Genomic DNA, 24096 nt, shown 5'->3' on the forward strand with positions numbered 1-24096 from the left:
TGTCATTCGCATCGAGGTCCATTTGTTTTCAAGAGCAAAAGTTTCCTAACGATACAGCAATCATGCAAATCACCCGCCACAAAATGGGTCATTGTTGCATGGGTGGCTAATTTACATGAATCTGTAATATCAAAACACTATTTACCCGAAAATTATCTCTCAATCCGACCACCGAAACTGAGCCTCCGCCGACGACCGAGACCGGTTTGTGGGAAGATGGTGAAAGAAAGATGTGACAAAAAAAAACGCAACGCAATATGAACCGCAACGAAGAGAAAAACAACCCGCGAAAAGATTACACACGATTTCCCCTCCGGGTGGCTAACCGTTTGTAGCTTACATAATTTTATTTTACATGCTCATCTGAAAGAAGAAAAAAAATCCCAACGACCTTTCCCAATACATAGCCACACCGCCCTATTTTCTCGGCTCACTCGGTGTAGCTCAGTCGGCTTTTTTCATCGCTGAATCACGATCATTCGTTTAACCCAGTCAGTGGGTCATTGGTGGCGGTGGGTGGTGCGACGGTATCGGAATTTCTTTTTGGGAAGGCCCTTCAAACCAGTTGTCTGCGCGGGATCACATCGATTGAAAGTAAACTTGGCTCTATAGGAAAGGGGATATGTTCAGTTCGTTCGCAGGCTATGAGCAGTAAAATTCGGTTGGTATACTCCCACATCTCGACAGATGCCCCGTGAGCATTGAAATAACCGTATGCCATTTAATATATAGTCTGGGTGGAAATAGTAATCTGATATAGTCCATTAAGTAAAATCGTGTGTAGAGTAAGAATTGCCAAATTTATTCAAATAGAAATTTTCATGTATGTTTCGAAGCAATGCGCAATTACATTAATAGTGAGTTTAATAACTATTAGCATCGATATTGGATTGGTACCCGCGAGGCATACATGCATTGAATTTGTCGAAGAAGACATAATCTTCTATAAGATTGTGCTTCAATCAGATCCAGACCTTTTTAATTGCAGTAGCATCAAGCTGGGCCAAATATAATGTGAAATTGTCACTTTTTTGTTTCTTTCATATCAGAATATTTATATCAGAAACCCTTCAAACTAAACATTGGTTCAATTTTTGACTTTTAGCTCCACCAAGCTCTACTGATCCCTTTTATGGTCCTTATTAATTGCGCAAATTTTGGTACCAATCGGTTGCGTCTGCGGACCCTCCAAAAATTTCAAAGTTTATATGGATTCAATTCATCAATTACATCAATCAATTCATGAGAACACTATATATTTCTAAAGGTATTCTTCTACTGAACACATTCGTGGAACATTGTAAGTTTGTGAAAATTCGTTGAGAAAAGTTATTAACTAAAGAAGCAGCATGACATCAAAACAAGTGGATTTTATTATTAAGCATAGCAACCCTGTTTGAATAGCTGCATCTGCCATACGGGAGCGGTTGGTAATAAGCCTAGTTTACACTTGTATAACGATGGAGCTATTAAAACAGGGTTGCTATGATTAATAATAAAATCCACTTGTTTTGAAGTCATGCTGCTTCTTTAGTTAATAACTTTACTCAGCGAATTTTTACTAACTTAAAATGTTCCACGAATGTGTTCAGTAGAAGAATACCTTTAGAAATTTATAGTGTTCTCATGAATTGATTGATGAGGTGATTTTTTAAGAATTTATTTTCAATCTTAACCGATTTTTCATACTAATTACCATATAAACTTTGAAATATTTGGAGGGTCCGTAGACACAACCGATCGGTACCAAAATTTGCACAATTACTAAGGGTCATAAAAGGAATCAATAAATCTGGTGCAACTAAAAGTCAAAAATTGAACCAGTCTACTAAACATACATGCCAGTTCATTGCCATCTAGTTTGAAAATGTGCACATTTTCTCGCAGATACCAAAACCCCATCCCACCAACCTCAAGAACCGCATCCGAGAAGATGCATCCAACAAAAATTACCGGTTTAATCCAAATTTCAATTACCATACTCCACGGTGACGATAATTGTTATAATTATTTGACCAGCCCCTTCCTCAGTACGGCCGGCCATACACTCTTCGAGCCAAGCTCATACGTAGGCCAACTTGCCCCCTTGAGAGCTGTCCGGTCGTCGTCGGCGGCGGTACTCATCATCTCCGAACGACGCGACGCGGCACTGGCAGGCACTATTGAAGTTGCCTGACCACTTCGTCTCCAGTGCCAATGTACACTACATAGTCACCAGCTGTCGGTTGTGCATTAAACTAAACACTACATATGGTCGGTGTTAAGTCAGACCGAACTAAGTGACAATATATTGATTTCGAGAAAAACGAGTTTAAAGTTTGAATCGCAGCATCCTTTACGTTATAATTGGAAATTTAACTTTGCCATAATTCTTGTTTATTGTTACTTATTCCAAATCTGACGAAAGTCGATTGTAGCATAAGAAATTGTTTAACCAGTGCTATCATTATCTCATTTTTTTATGTTTTGCGACTTAGTCCGGTCTGACTTAACACCGACCATATATGCTGTTTGGATGGACCGATGGGCTCCCTACCTGCCGGTCTAGCGCGATTGGGTACCATTGATCAACCCCACACTTTCGGTAGGGCCACCCGACTGTCGGTGTCGGAGACCCAGAGTAGATTTATGTTCGCATCAAATCAAAAACTTGCATTACAACAACGACAACAGAAAAAGTCATGATTTTTGTGGAATTGGGCGAAAAGATGTTGAGAGAGGCGAAGTTTGATTAATTGTTAGCTGACATTTGAACTGCGGCTTCAACTATGTGATTGTTGCCGGTGACCAGTTTGCATTGATTATTCGACGTATTTGAACGGGTCCAACATTTATTAAGTTGATCGATAAGGTCATCTTTTTCAGTCTGAAGCGGATTGCTCAACGATCAAATTATGCGTGATGTGGTTTGCAGGACTTGGGGTTTGCTCAGAAACGTTTTCGGAGCTCGCGTCAATCCGGCGCTAGATTAGCCCTGTCCCTAAGTTAGTGTCGGATTCTGATGAGACGAAGTCGAAACGCAAATTCCATAACTAATTTAGTTATAGGTATTGTACTCTTCGCGCGCAAACATGGTTTTCAACAATGTTCTCCTTAATTGAAGAAAAATAGTTTTATCGTATTTCTTCCACAATAAGTAGAATTATAGCATTGCTAAGCCTAAATTTCGATTTCATTAATTCTCATCAGCTTAATCAGATCACCTTTTCTTGCGAGGCATCACGCAGGACGGGGGGTTTGCTCTGAAAACACATATAGTGTTTTCGTTTATTGAAGCTAGCTCAATCTTGTCACTAAGTTGGTGTCAGGTTCTGATGAGACGAAGTTAAAATGCAAATTCCATTACTAATTCACATTTAAATGTTTGAGTATAAAGGTAATGTCATTTACGTACAAAATAAAAAGAAGCGGGTCTAAGTGGGAATTCTGCGGCACACCAAAGGTAACACGATTTGGTTCAGAGAGTATATTCTGAAAGCGAACTGATTGTTCGCGTTTCGTTAAATATAATTCGAGCTATTTCAAGAATTGGTTTTCTATGCCATATTTTTGCAGTTTAAAAAGTATTTAAGGTATGTGTCTGTGTAGAGGATTTACACGTTGTTGCCATTGTACACTGCAAATGTAGTAAAGGTTACAAACTCTAAAACGTATTATATTTTTAAGCGGCCTGATATATACTGGTACATTTCCGTCAGGTCCTAGCCCCTACGATGCTTCTAGGTTTTTTAGTGCATTGGTGATTTCGTATTCTGATAGCTCGTGGACGAAATGTACACTGGGAGAATATATTCGAAAATCTGCTACGAATAGATTTTATATAGAACAGTTTCGTAAAACAACGATTTCTTCATACATTTGATTCGTAGTTCTCTTGAAATGTTTTACATTTCTTATAAAATAAATGAATAGAATTCGCTCAAACTCAAAAAAAAATTTCGAGGCCCGGAGAGCTAAGTCTTTTATACCAATCAACCCAGATCGACGATGTGTGTGTTTTTTCTTTTTTTAGAGATCTTTGAAAATTTTCAAGAAAACCCTGAGACGTGAGTAAATGTACAAAACCCCAAATGTCTCAGGGAACGGGTTTGGGCTGCCATTACCCGACCCGCTAAAAACCACTGCTCTTGCCCAGAACCTGATTCCTTCCCGGCACTACCTTACGGCATTTCTTCGGGGAGGGGTTTCCATGTTCCATTCAACTACTTAGCAGTTCGTTCCTTCAGCAGGGATACAGCACCACTCCTCAACATACCACCAGTTCTCCACCATCCACACAGACTGGAAATTTCTGCATGGCAGTCGGAAAACTGACTGTTAGTCGGGACTAGTGCTCCTCCCTACGAAGAAAATCTGGACGGCAAACTTCAGATTGTCTAATTTACCGAGCCCTTCGGCTCCCTTGTACCATTCAGCACCACGACTCCACTCCCTTGTACCAGTTAGCACCGCATTTTGGACCATCCACCGACGCTGGACCTAGCCTACTGCAACGAAGAATTCCCCGACGAGAGAAGCTCTCCCGAAACTGAGGCAACCATCCAGGTGTCGAGGTCAGTTCGGCGATTCCGGTCGAACAAGGCGTCCGGTTCGCTGATGCCCCGACGACCCGCGACTGGTGGTGTCTAATCGCGGTCTACTCAGTCTAGTCCCCGGCGGTGAATCTAGCTTATACCGACGGAGAATTTATCAGCGAAGGAAGTTCTCCCGATACCGATTCTTCGTTAGTTTTAGCACCACAATTTCTTGGGCCCTTTGGCTCCGTCTCCTTCCATTTCGCTCAACTTCCCCGATGAGCCATTCAGCTACCGACCTTACTTGTTTGCGAACTACTCGGTCAAGTCCCCGACGATGGATCTAGCCTACTCCGTCGGAGAATTCTCCGGCGAGAGAGGCTCTCCCGAAGCCGAGCGATAGATTTCTTCCGATACTGATGTTCATTTCCGTGAGCTATTTGGCTCCCCGCTTCGTCCCGATCTACTCGATCTAGTCCCCGGCGGTGGCCATAGCCTACTCCACGGGCTAGCCAGTAGGTGCTGAGGTCCATCCAGCGATTGCGGACGGAGCGTAGCTTCCGGTCACTGACGCCCCAGCGACCCACTGCTAGCTATTCGACGTGGTCTACTCGGTCTAATCCCCGGCGATGGATCTAGCCTACTCACGAGCTACCCAGTAGGGTGTCGTGGTCGATCCGGCGATTCCGGTGAAGCCTGGCGCCCTGACGACCCGAACCCGGTGCTACGTCGCGTACTACTCAACTGGTCCCCGGCGGTGGGCCTAGTCTACACTGCCGGAGAGTTCCCGGCGGCAGAATTTCTCTCATTTGTGGATTCATGGCGGCTTTCTAGCCAGTGGTGCTACTTTGTTGGTCCCTTCGCCACTTCCTCTGCAGCTCGGAGAGTACATATAATCGTACAACTCTGTTGACAGCGTCACATGTATGCTCGTCGTGGCACATCTTTTCAATGATATTGTCCACTGTCGCACCAGGAATACCTCTTCGAAGTTCACCTCTCCATGCTTCCTATGCACGCAAGCCGACACATTTAGGATGAGTCGGTGGGTCCACCTTTCTTTCTCTCCATTGTCACACTCCTGCTGCCATTTAGCCAACGAGTCCGCTCGGAACAGTCTCCTTGCATTGCGTGCATTGCTCCGCTGGTAGCATTCCACATCCTCAGCCAGAGTGATGCATATGGGGATCATCCCGGCGATAACGCATACTGCCTGCGACTATATTGCTCTGTAAGCACTCGCGACTCGTACGGCCATCAGCCGGAATGTCCTTTTCAGCTTTTCACAGTTCCGCTTGGTTTTCAGCGCACCACTCCAGGCAGGAACCCCATATCGGAGTATCGATGACGAAACAGTAGATAGAAGACGTCTCGGGCCGTCGACGTTTGGCATGATTCTCGCTGTTGCGTTCGTTGCCTTCGCCGACGTTTCACAGGCGTAGTCAACGTGGTTGTTGAAGCTCAACCGGTCGTCGATTATCATTTCGAAATGCTTCAGTGCACGCTTCGATGCAATCACGCGCCCTCCAACGTCAATCTGCATCCGCTGAACTGCTTTGAAGTTGCTGACCAACAACACCTCCGTCTTGTGGTGAACTATTTGCAGCTTGACCCTGTTCATCCAGCTCTCGATCGCGTCTATTGTCTCCGTCACCAACACCTCCACTTCTTTAAGTGTCTCACCCATCACCATTAGTGAAACATTAAAACCCCATCGTACATCCCGTTCCAAAGAGTTGGTCCAAAAATGGAGCCCTGAGAAACGCCCGCTGTGACTTGCATTGACTTCTGCCCTTCGCTCGTCTCGTACAGCAGCACTTTGTCCTAGAAGTAGCTCTTCAGGATCTGGCATAGATAGTCTGGTACCCTCATTCTGTGCAGCGCTGCTGCGATGACTTCCCAGCTGGCGCTGTTAAATACATTGTTCACATCTATCGTGACCACAGCGCAGTATCGATCTCCTTTTCGCTTCTGTTTAGATGCCTTCTCAGCTCTCTCGAGTACTGTCCGAATTGTATCCACTGTCGATGCTTCTTAGCGTGATCCGTACTGCATCTTGGACAGTCCGCGCTCACCTTCCGTTAATTTTGTCAACCTGTTAAGGGTGATCCTTTCCAGGAGTTTTCCGAGTATATCCAGTAGGCATATGGACATGTGTGAGGCCGTATCGCCCGGTGGCTTCCCTGGTTTCGGCAGCAATACTAGCTTCTGAACCTTCCACATTTCGGGGAAGTTGCCTTCATTTCGACACTTCTGCAGCACCATCCTGAACATGTCCGGATATACCAGGATCGCAGCTTTCAGCACCACGTTTGGTATTCCATCCGGACCGGGGGCTTTCTTTAATTTCCGGCGCTTCGATGCTTCTGCTAGCTCGTCATTAGTCACTTGCCGATCGTCCGTGTTTGCTTCTTCTTCTTCGCCGTACGGTGTCGGTGGCCATATAGTTGGATCGTGATCGCCATCACGACTCGGTATGTGTCGCCCCAGGCGTCTACTTCTCGGCACAGCTTCTTGCGGCAATCTGACTTGCTAAGTCTGATTTCCCGTTCTAAAGCGGCCCTAGCTTCCCGAAACGCTGCCTTGCGCTCTTCTCTATCTGGCTCCGACATTGCTCTTTGATCCCGCCTTCTGGCTCTGAGACAAGCAGCGCGTAGCGTACTAAGCTTCTCGTTCCACCAGTAAGCTGGACGCCGTTTATTGCGTGGTTCCAGTTTTCGCGGCATTGTGGCGTCACAAGCCGCTACAATCCTTCTTGTAAGGTCAGCCGCATCCACGTTCTCGGTCCCGTCGTCCAGCCGAAGTGCCTCAACGAAGAGGTCTTTATTGAAGGTTTTCGTTTTCCACTTCCGCTCACCGGTCATCCTTCTCCGAACTGCAGCAGGGTTCCGTTGACCGATACGGTAACGAATCGCCTGGTGGTCACTATGCGTATACGTTTCGCATACTCTCCAATCCATGTTCACCGTCAGCGAAGGACTACAGACTGTGACGTCGATGGTGGACTCCCTCCTGTCTCTCCAAAATGTGCTAACAAAACCTTCATTGCACAGTCGTACGTCTAACTTCGCTAGAGTTTCCTGCAGGATACACCCTCATGTGTTGGTTACTCTACTGCCCCACTCCACAGCCCCGGCGATGTCACCACCAATGACTACCGGCTTCTGACCGATCAACTAATCGGTTAACTGTTCCAGCATTAGGCTGAACTGCTCCACTGTTCACATTGGAGGAGCGTATCAGCTGCACGCGAATACGCTATTGATTTTGGCGATCACGAAGCATTCGTATGAGCGTTCTACCATTTCTTGAATGGGGAATCTGCCCACAACCGTTCCAGATCTATCTGTTACCGTTATCGTGGGGGACTTGATATAGCTCTGGGCTCAAAGTCACGTCACACATAGTTTCTGTCGTAGACTGCCACAACAGTTGCTGTTCAGTGTCACAATGTTTCAGAGTTATCTGGGTTATCTCCATTACCGTTGGCCTGCAGTCGTCCTCTTGTAGGCATGGCATTTAAAGACACCCGTCTGATGGTCGTTTCCGGCCGCTGGCCTGCGTGCAGTCTCTCGCAAGAGGGCCCGTCTCCCCGCATTTACAGTATATCCCGAATCTTTCCGGATCTTCGCAAGCCCCTGTCAAATGTCCAAAGCATTCGTTGAAGCATTTCTCCGCCTACCTCCAGTGCTTTGTCAGCAGTAGTTGCCGGTAAACGCTGTCTGAGTTCCTCCGTATCTCTTATATAACCGGATCGTCATGTGCACCTCCCCAAGTTACATTGCTTCAATGCACCTCCCAGCTCGTCTTCCGTCGTGATCTCATCAAGGTCCTTGCACACAATTACCATCTCCGGGTTTAAGGCTTTAATGTCTGCCTTTTCACCAATTGATTTGATGATAGTTTCCTGCGATGCCGAGCTGTTAATCCTGAGATCCCTCTTCAACTCGAAGAGCATCTCACCTTTTTGTGTACGCCTGATTCTTACCACGTTTTTCCCCAAATCCGTCAAGCTCCGATTTCGCGCTGACCTTCTTGAGCAGCGCAGCATAGGTCATCGCGTTATTGGCTTTGATGAGTACAGCTTCTCCCTTTGGCACCTCCGAAAGTTTTTCTTCCGTCTTCTGCTCCCCGTTTTTGCTGTTTCCCGTGTTTATGCTTCCGACCTACAACGCGTCAAAGGTTGTTGCAACAGTACTCCGATTTTCTCTCTGTTGGGTGACGTCCTTACCTTCAGCAACGACAGCGTCCTCGAGCGTTTGCCACTTGGACCCGCCTGGCCGTCCGTCTCCTGGCGAGGTTCTTGCCCTCTTTGGAGTCACAGAAACTGGCGTATTTCCCACTCCAATCAGCTTCCCCTTCCCCTGCTTCGGAGAGCCTAGACTTAGCCGACGCCAATGCTCGCTTAGCTACATCTGCCCTCCGCGATGCCGTGTTATACTCCTTCACGGCAGACACAAGCGCTTTTCGGATTAGGAGAACCATCTTCTTAAGGATGTTAAGTATACAGATCGGAAAACTAGAAGTCATAAGAACAGGCTTAATATCTTACGGGCTTAACTTTTGTCTTCTGCTGATGAGGGTCCAGCTCAGGCAGCATAACTGTCTCCTGGCATAGACAGACTTGTCCATCTTTACCGTGAGAATCGGTTCTCGCGGTAACGATGGACAAGTCCGTCTCTGCCAGGGGACATGCTGCTGAACTCGGGTGATTCGTAGTTATGCTGCCTACGCTCGACCCTCATCAGCAGAAGACAAAAGTTAAGCCTGTAAGATATTAAGCCTGTTCTAATGTCTTCTAGTTTTCCGATCTGTATACTTTACATTCTTGCTCACACTTGAGTACTATGGCTCTAATTTTCATAAATTTCCCTACCCAGTAATCTCTAGCTAATTGAATGTAGTTAAAATGTAAAAAATTAAATATTATACTTTTTTGTTTCGAGTGCTGACACACGACTTTCGTGGTAGTCGTAGGAGACGTGCTAAGTGTAATAAGAGTGTAATAGACATTCTAATAAATCCCACAAAAAACGGTACGAATAACAAATCAGCAAGCCCCACGACAAAAAAACTTCTCTAAAATACCAAAAAATCTAATACCGACAGATGAGCACGTCCTGCAAAGTGTTCAACCTTGAAATAATTTAGCATAATATATGCATCGAAAAACCAGTTCTACCTCAAACTGGTTAGTGGTTTCTCTAGGGAAATCAAGTAAACTAGTTGGCATCCAGTTCATCACGATGTCAAATTCATATCGTCTTCGTATAGGCATGCGCCATTGAGACCAAAGGCACTTGTCCAATTTCAGTATATTCAGAACTCAGACAAGACCCCTGAAGAGAAAAAAAAGCATTAGTCGAGATAGAAATCGAACATTTTAACGTCTATTCTAGCCTAAAGGATGACACCAAACTGTCCAAAAAAACGAAAACCGGCTAGATCCCGAACAATAGGAAATAACAAAATTATTACAGAGTACAATTGTCGTAACAAAATGTAATATGAATCAGGTCACGTTATCTGAATAAATTGGAGTATCAGCAGGAGATTTAAGTTTCAACGCATTTTGTTATGATCTTCTGGTCGGAGCTGCTGACCACAGTTCAACAGATTCACTCTCAAGAGTTTTGTCTGACCGGTATGCAAATTTATATTAACCATATCAAATAACTCGGATCGGGAGGTGCGCTCGGTCCTCCAGTGGACGGCATAGTGTATACGGTAATGAGTCCATTTTCACCCTATTATGAAACGGTTCGCACTGTTTTTCGAATAACGTCTAATTGAAGCAATATGTATTATCAATATTATTTCACACAAAAAATAACAATACATATTTCTGGAGAAACTTTGGATTGGAACGTGAGTAGCAATGAAAGATTCTCTTTGGTGTCTTTCTTCTATTCATTACTCGGTCGTTTCAACATTTACTACTCAACTCTTTGCATAATGAGATATGAAGCGGACCAATTTTATTGCCAATATCTGTTATTCGTAGTTCGAAACCAAAAGATGTGATATATGATGAGAATAGGCTCTACTGCTATAATAAGTACAGCACCCTGTCACTTCTGTGTGTTTAACAAATACATCCTGAACATCAGTTCTTTCATCGGTTTCGGCATAAATCCGCATAATAGATTATGATACAGAGGATTACGTAGTCATCAATGATCATTTGAGTTAAGCCAAAAAACCACAAGACCTTCAAAAAATGATTGACGATATTTTGAAGGAGACCAATGTCACACTTAGCCCAGTCTACTCTTTCAGCTGTAGTAGCCTTTCAACCCTCTTCCGCCTTCGACTGTGAATGACTTTTAGATAAATAAATATAATTTTGAGGTTCCTCGTGGTCAGTGACACAGTATTGTTGTTACATATACCATCAATATAACATGAGGATATAACATCCTTCCATCAAACATTTGAAGTGCAATAATGACGGTAAATTTTGTCCTGTTCTTAATAGTGTAATAGTCATGACAATATTCCTGCACTCCAACTTGCAGGAACGTCCAGTTCATTGAACAAACAGACTAATGTAAGATGACTTCTTTCTACTGGGCAGAAAACATAAACGACTATTATAAAAATAAGGGCTATTAACCGATTACGAACTGGACGATACGGGGCGCCATTATGGCACATTGAACACTGCAGTGCGCTGCATAGACAATCTACTAACATTTATAACACAACCTTCTGTCATAATGTTACCGTAGCGATCCTCATTGGAAGAAATATTTACAATCAGCTGTCAAATCAGACTCTCCATTCGCCGGCCCGCAAGCAGACGAAGAAGCAAAATAATTGTTGACCATCGCTACTGATTCGACTCATTAGATTCAGACCCTGGTGTAGTGGCGATATAAAAATCACATAAAACTGCCAGCTCAATACCATGTAACATTTGCCGGCGTGTAGCACGAAGAGAGCTTCACAAACTGTTTCGAATTAAGGGAAAGGTCAACCACTTCTGCTGTATTTTGCTATTGTCGTCATCCATATTGTTTTTTTTTTGATTCGCAGTTGCTTTTGACCATCTTCAAGTGGATTCTGACTCTACGGACTGATACATGACTGCCACCGACCACCTGTGCAAAAGTTATATAAGAATAATCGTCTTCTGCCGACCAGACGCTATTGCTCACGCGATGCTGCCCCTTACCCCGTGCAGAGAAGATGCTGAACTTGTTTTGGTAACAAAGCGCAAAAAAAAACAAATAAGAAAAGCGAAATATGCAAATGCTGTCAGGTTCACGAAAGATCCGGTTGTGGTGTTAGATTCTACATGTAAAGTTAGAAGAATATTGTTCCCCGCATTCCTAAAATAATTTGACATTCTGAATCTTATTTTAAATTTAGCTCGACTGCTTTAATATATGTTGACATTTCGATGTAGAATAATTCGGGGTTCAGACAGTGAAGTTTTGTTGTGGAATACCTCAAATGTGTTGACCGTATAGTTTGAAACAGTCGGCCTTCACAAAATGCATAGCTCTTTTATGCATAACTGCTAATTTCGATTCTAGCTGCGTAATTTAAATATTCACGATCCTTTGGCGTTCTTTCAGCAATAAATATACGATTTTTCGTCTGAAGAATTATTCTGCAGGAAAGATGCATCTATAATCACACAACAAAGAGAAATTACTCATCAAAGCTGATGAAAAATCTACGGATTACGTTTAGATATCATTCGGAAACTTTCAATCTCTATTTAAAACGAAATATATCAAAATAGCTCTTATTTAGGAACTATATGAAACAAATTCATACACTATCATTTGCCATTCTTAAACTACTTCTAAGTAAGATAAAGGGTGCACGGAATCAAATTTGCTTCACAAGAAAGGGTTCGTCAAAGTTTCCTTATTCAAGCGATCGGTTTCAAACTTTCAGGAAATAAAGTTAAATATATTCTTAAACCAACCTGATTTGACATTCGTTTTCGACCAACCTGATTTGACATTCGTTTTCGATCGCTCGCTCGAGACACAAGTGTTTTATTGCCAATCCATGCAGTGTGCAGCTACAAATAGTAGTGTATCGATTTTATTGGCTATTTTCGGCAAATTTGAGACTAAGAGAAACGAAAGCAATGAAATTGAAAGACAGATGGGTATTTTACAGCGAATCAGTTATAAACTTAGAACGGAAAACTAGGACTAGGCAGGCTCACATGGACATGATCGAAAGGAAATGTGAAGAGTCTTTTGCCTTCTACTAAGTAGGAGTTCGGTGTTGCACCCAAGTCTACCGCATGGTCATTGAAAGAACATATCTCATCATCATTTTTTACCGCCGACATCGGCACATCACATTTCCTTTCGATCATGTCCATATGAGCCTGCCTAGTCCTAGTTTTCCGTTCTAATTTTGTAACTGATTCGCTCTAGAATACCTATCCGTCTTTCAATTTCATTGCTTTCGTTTCTCTTAGTCTCAAATTTGCCGAAAATAGCCAACAAAATCGACATAGTAGACCATTGCGGCAACCTTCCAAAAGTCTGGAGACAGGTACAGGTAACTTTCATTTCAAAAGCTGGAAAAAAGGGCAAAAGGTCCCCCAAAATATTTCGTCCAATTAGCATATCTTCAGTATTACTTAAAACAATGGAAAAAATCTTAGATGACTTTATAAAGTTTACATGTCTCAAGCGATTTCCTCTAAGCAAAATTCAATTTGCTTACCAAAGTGGGAAACAAAATCGAAAAATCATTTCAATTCAAGGAGTTATGTCTAGCAGCCTTTCTTGATATAGAAGGGTCATTTGATAATGCTTCATATGGTTCCATGTGAACAGCTATGGAAAATAGAACTCTTGATAAATGTATTATCGATTGGATTGAGGCAATGCTCGCTACCCGAGAGATCTCAGCTGATTTAGGAGAGGAAAGATCAGTAATCAGATCACAGAAGGGCTGTCCTTAAGAAGGAGTTTTATCGCCCATATTGTGGTCTTTAGTAGTCGACTATCTCCTGTGTAAACTAGAGGGTTTCGAGGTAATTGGTTTTGTTGATGACGTCTGCATCATCGTGCGTAGGAAGTACGAAAGCACAATTTCCAGCCGACTGCAAGCGGCACTAAATTTTACACTTAAATGGTGTAAAAATCTCCATCTTAACATTAATCCTTCAAAAACAGCAATAGTTCCATTTACTAGACGAAGGGCTGTTTCATTAACACATTTAGCTCTAGATGGAGTTCTAATTGAATTCTCAAAAGAAGTTAAATATCTCGGTGTTATTTTGGACAGCAAGCTCAATTGGAACTTACACCTGGAACAGGTAATTAGTAAGCTACAAATGCCTTCTGGGTCCGCAAAAGAACTTACGGTAAAAAATGGGGCCTTCGGCCTAAAATGATTCAATGGATTTATACGACAATAGTAAGGCTAGAATAACTTATGCATAATTAATATGGTGGCATAAAACTAAAGAGGTGACCGCTCAGCAAAAATTGAATAAACTGCAAAGACTAGCTTGTATTGCAACAACTGGGGTGATTCGGAGCACACCTTCTGTGGCCCTGAATGCTCTTCTAAATCTCCTACCGCTTCATCAGTTTGTGGAATTGCAGGCAGAAAGAAGTGCCTTGCAATCAACTCGATCTACAAAAATTGTAGAAGGAGATATGACAGGACATCAGATTCATTAAACGAGTTGATCCTAATTGGGATAATATGCAAAATCAGACAAGGCCCTTCGTGCCTCAATTATGAAGGGAAATCTGAGGTGCATAACATCAAATTGAGTCATACGACAATATTCCTTTAAATGGTCGCAGTGGAAATCAAGGCTCTACAGCTTATAAAAAAAAATTTGCGGCGATTAAAACATAGTAACATACAAAGAGTAATACTTATCCGCGTTCAAGGTTATCTGCGCACTCTACGCTTCATCGAGCTTTCAGTATTTTTTCACTTCTTTTGTGTTTCTGTTTCTGAGTACCGTTAGCCGGCCAGTGACCAGTGAAGCAGTGCTCTAGTAGTAAGCCGTATGGATACCGTTACATACACAAGTTAAGTATTATTTTACGTTTCCCCTTCTTCGTTCACCTATGAACGTGCACAGGACAATAGACCCATGCGGGCCCTTCGTGATCTCCTTCCGGACCAAACACAAAAAAGTGTTTGAATCTGCTGCAGATTTCCCGAATTCTGACGGTTCGGTATTCGGCCGTGACAGAAATAGCGAAAATTCGCCCGGATAAGCTTCGGATAAGATTGTAAACAGTTTCATTCAGGCAAACGATATTGCTGGCTATGGGCCCTTTACGAAGGAGTACAGGGTGTATATACCAATTAACAGGGTTGAAGTTTGTGGGGTCGTTTCCGACTACCTCCTCTTTAACCTGTCTACCTGTCCGCCTCTTGGTGCCACGGGTCATGAACTGTACTAATTGCAAACAATTGGGACACACAGCCTCCGATTGTAGCAATAAGGCCCGTTGTGGTAAAGCCAGTGGGAATCATAAGGATGATTCCTGTGGAAGGTATGTCGAAAAATGTCTGTACTGTGGGGGAAACCCACATGATCTCCTGTACAAACAGCGCGAGGAGAATCTTAAACGTTCCCTTCATGGACGCTCTAAGCGATCTTTTGCAGAAATACTACGCCACCGGCCTCTACGAACATCTATATCAACTTGTCTACTGACGAAGGTGGCTGTGATGAACCCAAGGAGGGAACATCTTCTGCTGTGCCTAGAAGCAATAGAAAAAAGAGGAACATTTCCTCTCCCAAGCTTCGTCGTAAAGGCCAGAAGGTGTCTCTTTATGGCCCCCCTAAAATAACACCCCAAGAAAATGCTGGTGGAAAACCGAAGCAGCTCAGAAAAGAAGTTCCCAGCACTTCCAGGAACATCAAAAACCCCAAGTGTTCCCATATCTCAACCAGAGAAAGAAACCAGCGCTGGCTTAATAAATTTCTCTGACATTGTGGACCGTATTTTTACAGTGCTAAATATATCCGACCCTCTTAAAAGCATCTTGGCAAGCTTTCTTCCCGCAGTAAAAACATTTTTGATGCAGCTCACTGCGAAATGGCCACCCTTTCAGCAAATTGTATCCTTCGATGACTAATTATTCGAACGAGGTGACGGATTTGATCACCATTCTAAAGTTGAATTGTAGAAGCATTATCCCGAAAATCGATTCCTTGAAAATCTTACTAAATAACTTGAAATGCGATGGATTTGCACTATGCGAGACATGTTTTACTTCAGAAATAGACCTACACTTCCACAATTTCAATATACGGAGCAGTACTCTTGGGGATCAAAAAGTGCTACTCTTTCAATCGAATCGACCTCCCCTCGACACCAGCCATTGGAGTTGTCGCTTGCCAAACCATAATTAAAGACCTTTGCATTGCTTCCACCTACATTCCCCTAGAGCCTTAGTTAGCCACCGACGACTTTGCGATATTGCGGAACTTCTCCCCGCACCGAGGTTAGTTTTAGGTGACTTCAACTCCCACGGTACGGCATGGGGTTTCCTCATGACGAAAATCGATCTACCTCACTCCATGAGCTTTGCGACAACTTCAATATGATTATTTTGAATATGATTTATTTTATTTTTTTGGGTGAAAGGACACGGATACGTGCCCCACCAGCGCGTACCAGCGCCTTCGACCTGTCCCTCTGCTCGACATCGCTGCGGTTAGATTGCATGTGGAAGGTAGTCTCTGATTCCCACGGCAGCGACCATCTGCCTATTGTAATTAATATTGCTAACGGTTCAGGGCCACCGAATATAATCAATGTTTCGTACGACCTGACACGAAATATTGATTGGAAGAGCTACGCGTCCGCGATATCCGACAAAATCGAGTCCACTCAAGAGCTTCCTCCGGAGGAAGAGTACGGATTCCTGGCTAGTTTGATTCTCGATACCGCAATTCAAGCTCAGACTAAACGCGTACCAGACGCGAACTCTGGCGGGCGTCATCCCAACCTATAGTGGAACAAAGATTGCTCAGATGTGTACGGGAGAAGGCCGCGTATAAAACCTTCCGGGCAGTGGCGTAGCCAGAAATTTGGTTTGGAGGGGGTTTTGATGAAAATCGCAATTTTTTTGAAAAAATGCTAAAATTTAATATGAGTTTGATAAATTATTAAAAACTCAAAAACATAAGTAGTCTAACAGATGTCATTCCAATCTACAAACAAGAAGGATCAACATGGAACAGTTTTCAAACCTCTATAGATTATTTTCTTGTATAATATGTCAATGAAGTCAAAAATTGCGATCTTTTAAAGTGGGATAAATGATCTAAAAAATTTTCAACGTTCAAGATCACCTAATATAATAATCCTTGACTTTGAAGGTTTGACAACTTCGGGAAGTTATCAACATAAAACAGCGCCTGCTTTGATATAGAAATTTTAGTGATTAACTCTCATAGAGGTAATTATGGTGAATTAATTTTTCAAAAATATTAAGAGACATGGTGCCTTCAGCAAAGTTTTTGATAATGTCATTTCAAACAATTTTGTTGAAAATATGAAGGCTACATGAATTCAACATATAGGGATTTAAATGGCCTGGGCCTGCTATATTTCTTCTTAGTGAAGAAAAATTTAGGTGAAAACTATTTTTTCTTCGCTACGGATAAAATTGTTTGAAACAATCATTGCGAGTTGAGAACACAAAACCTATAACTAAATTATGGATGGATGGAACTGAAACTTGCGTTTCGACTTCATCTCATCAGAATTCGACACTAACTTGGTGGGCGGACTAAGCTTGCGCCGAATTGATGCCAGCTCCTGAAAATGGAATCACTCTTTGTGTTTTTGAGTCCTTTTAATATCTGGGAATTATTTGTTTTATATTCAGTTTCCTTATTTTTTTTGTAAGCTTCAAAGGCACCTTGAACGCAATGTGAATTTATTATTTAATTACCGCAGAAGAGATTTATCAAATACAGTAATTTCAGAATAGCTTGTTGTAAAGGTTTTCTACTACTATATTTCGATACTCTGAATATGTGGGATATTTATGTCTTTGACAAAGTTGTTTGAAATAGCACTTTCGAAAACTTTGCTGGAGACATTAAGTCTCGACCCAAATTTGGTTGAAGAGTAATTCTTGTCTATAATTACTTCTAGGAGGATTAACCGTCAAAATTATTCTATCAGCAGATGAACAGTTTTACGTTTTGAAATTCTTCAATGTTACTTAACATCGAAATTTGGCAGTTTCGAATGAATGTGATCGTGACCGTTAAAAATTTATCGAGCATTAATATTACTTTTCTTTATTAGTCAACCTCACAACTTCAGGACTAGTACGTAGCACATAAAATTTTAGTACGCCATTCATTGCATCCTGCTAAGAGGCTATTCATATAGTTGATAATACAACAAAAATCCAATGCTCATAAAACCGATCCTGACCTGCTAGAGACAAAATTACATCAGCTTTCAACTAGTTTCTGAAATGTTATTCTTGTTGTTAACCATATTGAATTGTTGTCTAAACTCTACACAATCTAAAAAAATACATTTTCAGCAAATGTTGAAATGTATGTAAGTTTTCGGTAAACAAGCTTATGTTTTATATGCAATCAACCTATTCAAATTTAGATTCCCATTCGAAAAATTGTTTCTAATCCATATTTTGAAGCATCTTTCCAAAAATGAGCTCATAATAATTCAGACATTTATTTTATTTTACATTGAAGTAATTTGACAACTATGGGATTTTGGCTAAGAGATAAGTTACAAGATCCCCTTCCCATAATTTTCCAAAAGTTCTCATGACGCTTTAAACACAGTTCTCAATGTAGTGATCAGAGAATATTTTTCCAAAAATATTTTGTGGAATATTAAATTAAATTCGTCAGCATCAATTTTTTTTTCAATCTAATTAATTTTGGTTTGGGGGGGGGGGGGGTTTAACCCCCAACCCCCCCCCCCCCCCCCTGGCTACGCCACTGAAAATGGCGACTTGACAGATGATTTGCTGTACCCGTTTTGTAAGTTTTTGACGAGGTTCGGTAAAGTTGGTACAATTTTGCCGAACAACCAGTCAGTATTTACTGGATAATGTTTATGTACCGAAAAAAGCAGAAGAGCTGATAAATTCAGTGAAAAATATTGCGGGTTTCAGAAAATTATTCGAAAAATTACTGAAAATCACTAAAAAATGAAAACTATTCCGCAAATTTTTAAACAATTTGCTGACAGCTCCTTAAAAATATCACTTTACTGAGCAAGTCGTCAAAAGAAATCACTGAACAAGTTTGGGCTGGGTTAGTGTGTAGAGCCTCAGTTAGCCACCGACGACTTTGCGATATTGCGGAACTTCTTCCCGCACCGAGGTTAGTTTTAGGTGACTTCAACTCCCACGGTACGGCATGGGGTTGCCTCATGACGATAATCGATCTACCTAACTCACCTACCTACCTCATCTACCTCACAAGAGCTTTGTGACAACTTCAATATGACTATTTTGAACACGGGTGAAATGACACGGTTACGTGCCCCACCGTGGTCCGAGCGCCTTAGACCTGTCCTTCTGCTCGACATCGCTGCGGTTAGATTGCATGTGGAAGGTAGTCTCTGATCCCCACGGCAGCGACCATCTGCCTATCGTAATTAATATTGCTAACGGTTCAGGACCACCGACTACAATCAATGTTTCGTATGACCTCACACGAAATATTGACTAGAACAGCTACGCGTCCGCGATATCCGACAAAATCAAGTCCACTCAAGAGCTTCCTCCGGAGGAAGAGTACGGGTTCCTGGCTAGCTTGATTCTCGATACCGCGACTTTCGGCAGCTTCCGGGGCTACTGTTCTTCACCGACCAGCACAAGATTTATGTACCGGAGGAAGTAAGGAAGCAGAAACATTCAAAGTTTGCCAATAAATACATGATGTGGAAAGCGATTTGCACATGTGGTAAACGGAGTGCACCTTTCGTGACTACCGGGATTGTAAACGGGGAGATCTACATCAAGGAGTGTCTACAGAAGCGTCTGCTTCATTTGTTGAAGCAACACGATTTCCTGCGATCTTCCAGACGGATCTAGCTTCGTGGCACTATTCAAATGTTGTCCTGGAGTGGTACGAAACCAACGAGGTCACTTTCATATCCAAGTACATGAATCAAATAATCATAAAGTAGATCAAACAATGCGCCAACAGTCCTCAACAAACCCAAGTGAAAATCCGGGAAAACTCTGTAGGAAGTAGAAAATCATATCGTGACCAAACGCAACTAGCCGCATGAAACACGGGAAAACTTTTCCAACAACGATTCCACGCAAACTTTTCAACCGTTAAATAATATGTGTGTCGAAACTCTTCCTATACCAAACACCGTTCAAATCGCTCACAGTTTGGAAGGGCGGAAAACAAGAAAACTCAGAACAAAAGAGTGATAAACTTTATACTTAAACAGTTATTAAATACTTTATACGTAGGTACTAATACAACTCAAGCAGATCCACTTACCTGAACGAGCAATAATACGCCGAACGAGCTTATACTAAACGTCCTCCTCATCGTCTGTGATGTCCCTTTGAAGGGAGCAACCGACCGCTATCAGTCCTCAGCGGTGGCAGCGTTGATGGTTCTGAAAGGAATAAAAAAGAGATACGAAAAATTATGAAACTGCATTATACACTAAATGACCGTTCGTCTCCATTTGGCTACATATGACCACCTGCACTGTGGCCACTGTGGTACATAGTACATAGTGGATGGAGATGAACACTAACGAGTTCCATCGTGACGAGATGCCAAGGGCCAACAACAGATAAACATCCAAAGTGTGGGCACCAAACGTGAAGAAGGTTTACCTAAACTACTACGGTTTTCCGAGAAGGGGTAGAAGGGGTAGGGAGCGGTACGTGGCAATGAAAGCAATGCATTGCCGGATGCTGGTTGGCATTTCCGAACAGAAGTGTTGTGTTTTCGATGACCGCATGAGTAATCAAATTAGTGTTATGTGAAACCGATTTCAATGGTGAGCTTTAGTTGAGGCAGCAGATGATTTCAATTACGATACAGACTTCAATGAACAGTAATAAAAGATTCAAAGTGTTTAAAAAGTTGGCACTCTCAGCCATTTATGGATAATCGATTTAGGGTTCCCAGTAAATAATAATTAATCTATAGCAATAGGCAAAGAAAAATGAAAAAATAGTGTCCTTCATACTTCATAGATGTGTGAACAGCTTAACTATTTAATTGTAATGAAATTTGCTATAGGGTATATGATCTTGAGTGGGACAATTTGCTGATTTTTCTGCTGTATCAGTGACACATATTTTAGAAAACGCGTAGGGGAGGCCGATGAGGGTTGAAACAATTTTTGGTTTTTATTAGATAAATCGTTCGATGATTACTTATTTTCAAATTTCTTACTTCTGTTTATGCTTTATAAAATTACGTTAGAATATCTGGTACAAATCCATAACAAAACATCAATATATTGTTCTTGTTTCAACTCTCCTCCTACCGAGGTAATTTGAAACAGTAATCAATGTGAGTTGAAACAAGTAACCAATTATTTTCAATATTATCAAAACGTTTTCTAAAGCATCAAATGTTACAATTAAAGCACTTCCCTTCTATTTTGAATTTTTTTCAACATTTTTATCCATTTTCCTGGGACAACCATTTCGAATCGACTTTTTCATACAAGCTTGCATACAATAAACCTTTCGTTTCGAGATGCGCAATGCCAGCCCTGTTTTCATTCATTCCATTTTTTTTAATTTTGTTATTTTTTTTTATATCTGTGACATTTTAAATTATTGTTATTTCTACATCTAACTCAGTAGATGATTGTTGCTAATTTCAATTTTTTATTTTTTTGTTGCTTTGTTTTTTGTTATATTCTTTTTTCTTCCTTTTGTCCTTTTTCGTGTTTTCCATGCTTATGATATTTTATTTTTCATTTTGTTGTTTACCCGATTTACATTATTTTAACAATTTTGCATTTTTTTTCCTATTTCTTCTGTTTTAGTCTAATTTTCTTTTTCATTTCATTTTAAATACTAACTACATTGAATGTTCTTTTTGCTTTTTTTAATTGATTGCGTTTATACTTTGCTACTATTTTCGCATTTTGCACAAGGTTGTAATCACGAGTTTTTTAATAATGTTGTACCAAATATGTAAATAAAGGACTAGCAAAAATCAGACTTCCCCGAAACCGCAGAAAGTCAACTACACCATCGAGCACATGAGCTGCTGCATTTTCAGAGGCTGACAATGTGTTTTTTCTTTAACGAATTCTAGGTGAAACTAGACAAAAGCCCGAACAAATTTCGTAGAGACATTTAAAAGGTTTTACAATCAAAATTTGGTTGACTTAAACTTAAACTTGGCGCATTTCTGTGCACAATATTCAAAAAACCTAAAACAGCTCTGATTTGAAATCTTTAAAAGTATCCAATTCAACAGCCACCAGTGTAATGTCAACCGGAAGGAAAAAGTGGCCGATATTTTCAATCATTTGAAGCTGTCGAAGCTCACACAGAGATATCTGATTTGGTAAGCATTCTGTATCTGTGGTTTAAAAAGTGACATTTTCATTGCAACCGAGATCTTCAACCACGTAATTTACGTGAAAGAGAATGTGAAAAACGTTTGCTACTTTTCATGAAACAACACAATCGTTCTATGCTAGTTTGGCCGGATTTTGAATCTTGCCGTTACGGAAAAAGAATATGTAGTGGTACTCCGCCAACAATCCTGCCTACACAGTGGCTGTATAGAATTTGATAGCAGTAGTTAAAAGACGCTCAAACGAAGGCTTAACTGCATATTTTCTGTATTTTATACTATTTGAACTTCTGAAAAAATTCTATGGCTAGACCCCCCCCAGGTCCGTACTTTCTCACTACAGCCCTGATGAAGGAGCTAGTGTTTCGACAGTTTTTCAGTAAAATTTTTGCGCAAGTATTTTAAACTTATTTTGTTCTAACATAGTGGTGGTCAGTTATTTTCGTCCGCGTCCCTTAATCCATAAATGACGTAGCATTTTTTGAGTAATTTTTAACACCCCCCTCCCCCATCGTAGCATTTCGTCACAAACCTCTAAATACCCCCTGGTAATTACGTAGCTTGACGGTAACTCTCCTCCCCCCCCCTGTCAACGTATTTTTTTTTTAAATAAAAAATGATGTTAGTTATTCCCGTTTAAAAAAGCTACGTAGCCTGACATGACCCCCTACCCCCCCCCCCGTCGTCACACATCATCACAAAATGCAAAACTCTCCCTACCCCCATATAATGCTACGTCATTTATGGATGATCCCTTATCACCTATTTTATAAGGTGATGCATCAACTGTACTATTTTTGAAAATGAAGCATTTTGGTTACGCAACTAATTTTTCAGATCTCAATTTATTGCAAATAATTACGCAGTATTTTTTATTATATTCATGATTGCATATATTTTGTAATATGTAATTTTAAATGTTCTTTGATTCAATGGCATTGTAAGCGAACAATTATCTACCGCTTGATGCCAATCGAGCTGACATTTCTTTGGACTAATCCAACCAATTTTTTTGTTTGTTTATTACGTTTATATGACTAACTAAAAACTACTCCATTGGGCATTTAACGGGCGTTGGGAAAATGATGACTGTTGAATCATCGACAGTTTGCGAGAAGACTCGAAAACCAGTTACCAATTTGTGGTAGTCATATGTTTTATTGTCATATACATAGGCTTACCTTTAGTCCGTTAAATAAATTAAATATACTTGATTGTCATGTTAACCATATTTCTTTATGAATATAAAAATACTATAGCCTTATTGACATAAAAAGTGACAAGTTAGTTTCTTTTCATTCTTATTGTCTCCAAACTGGTTCTAGTAATTAGCATAAAAATTGGCATCAATGGTTGTATATTCGACATGATAAGCTAGTCGTTTCAAGTATTTCGGTAGGAGTTATTTTATACCGTATAAAATGCGCTTCAGTTAGCTTAACAACGTGCGCGAATAATTTTAACATAACAATCGGCATCCTATCCAATTGTTCAGTGAGAAAGAAACTGATATATAATTGTCATTTTATTTGCTATATAAATACCAATGTTTATACACGATAAATAATACTTGCATTATGAAATCTTCAATTATATAAGTATTAGCATATCTATTTCGACAAATGTCACGAGACACTAAAGGTAATCGACGGAATAAAGAAGCAAGGAATAATAAAATCGTTCACATACCGTTTGATTCTATTCAACATAAGCAACACTTCCTGCTCTCGGCTGTCTGGAGATGAAGTTACTTTTTGCAAACCGAGCATTTCCAAATTAATTCAACAAACGCTAAATCAATAATAAATTCTCGGCAGCTGGTTGCCCAGAGCAATAAACACATGGTGCTACGAATTGTACGGTCATTATTATCAAGCTCATGCTCATTTTGTTCTAACATGGCTTTCCAAGTTCCAATTGCAAAATTCACTCGAAAAATTGATTGCGAAACAACTTTGAACGTACTATCTTGTCTCTGAAGACATCCTGATTTGAGGCTTTCCCTACTAACATAAGCAAATCTTTGCGATCCTCTGG

The 24096-nt window shown here is 41.1% G+C and overlaps 1 protein-coding gene across 1 annotated transcript in view; it reads right to left on the reverse strand.

Moving 5' to 3' along the window:
* Positions 1–24096, reverse strand: part of LOC131684606 (mucin-2) — a 133251-nt gene that overhangs the window by 55176 nt on the left and 53979 nt on the right. Inside the window, exon 2 of the mRNA XM_058967623.1 lies at positions 19999–20119. Within this exon, the coding sequence (XP_058823606.1) occupies positions 19999–20049 (51 nt within the window). The 5' untranslated portion in view covers positions 20050–20119. The remainder of the gene's footprint in view (positions 1–19998; positions 20120–24096) is intronic.

The sequence above is a fragment of the Topomyia yanbarensis genome, chromosome 2 (genome assembly GCF_030247195.1).
Source record: "Topomyia yanbarensis strain Yona2022 chromosome 2, ASM3024719v1, whole genome shotgun sequence".
NCBI lineage: Eukaryota > Metazoa > Arthropoda > Insecta > Diptera > Culicidae > Topomyia > Topomyia yanbarensis.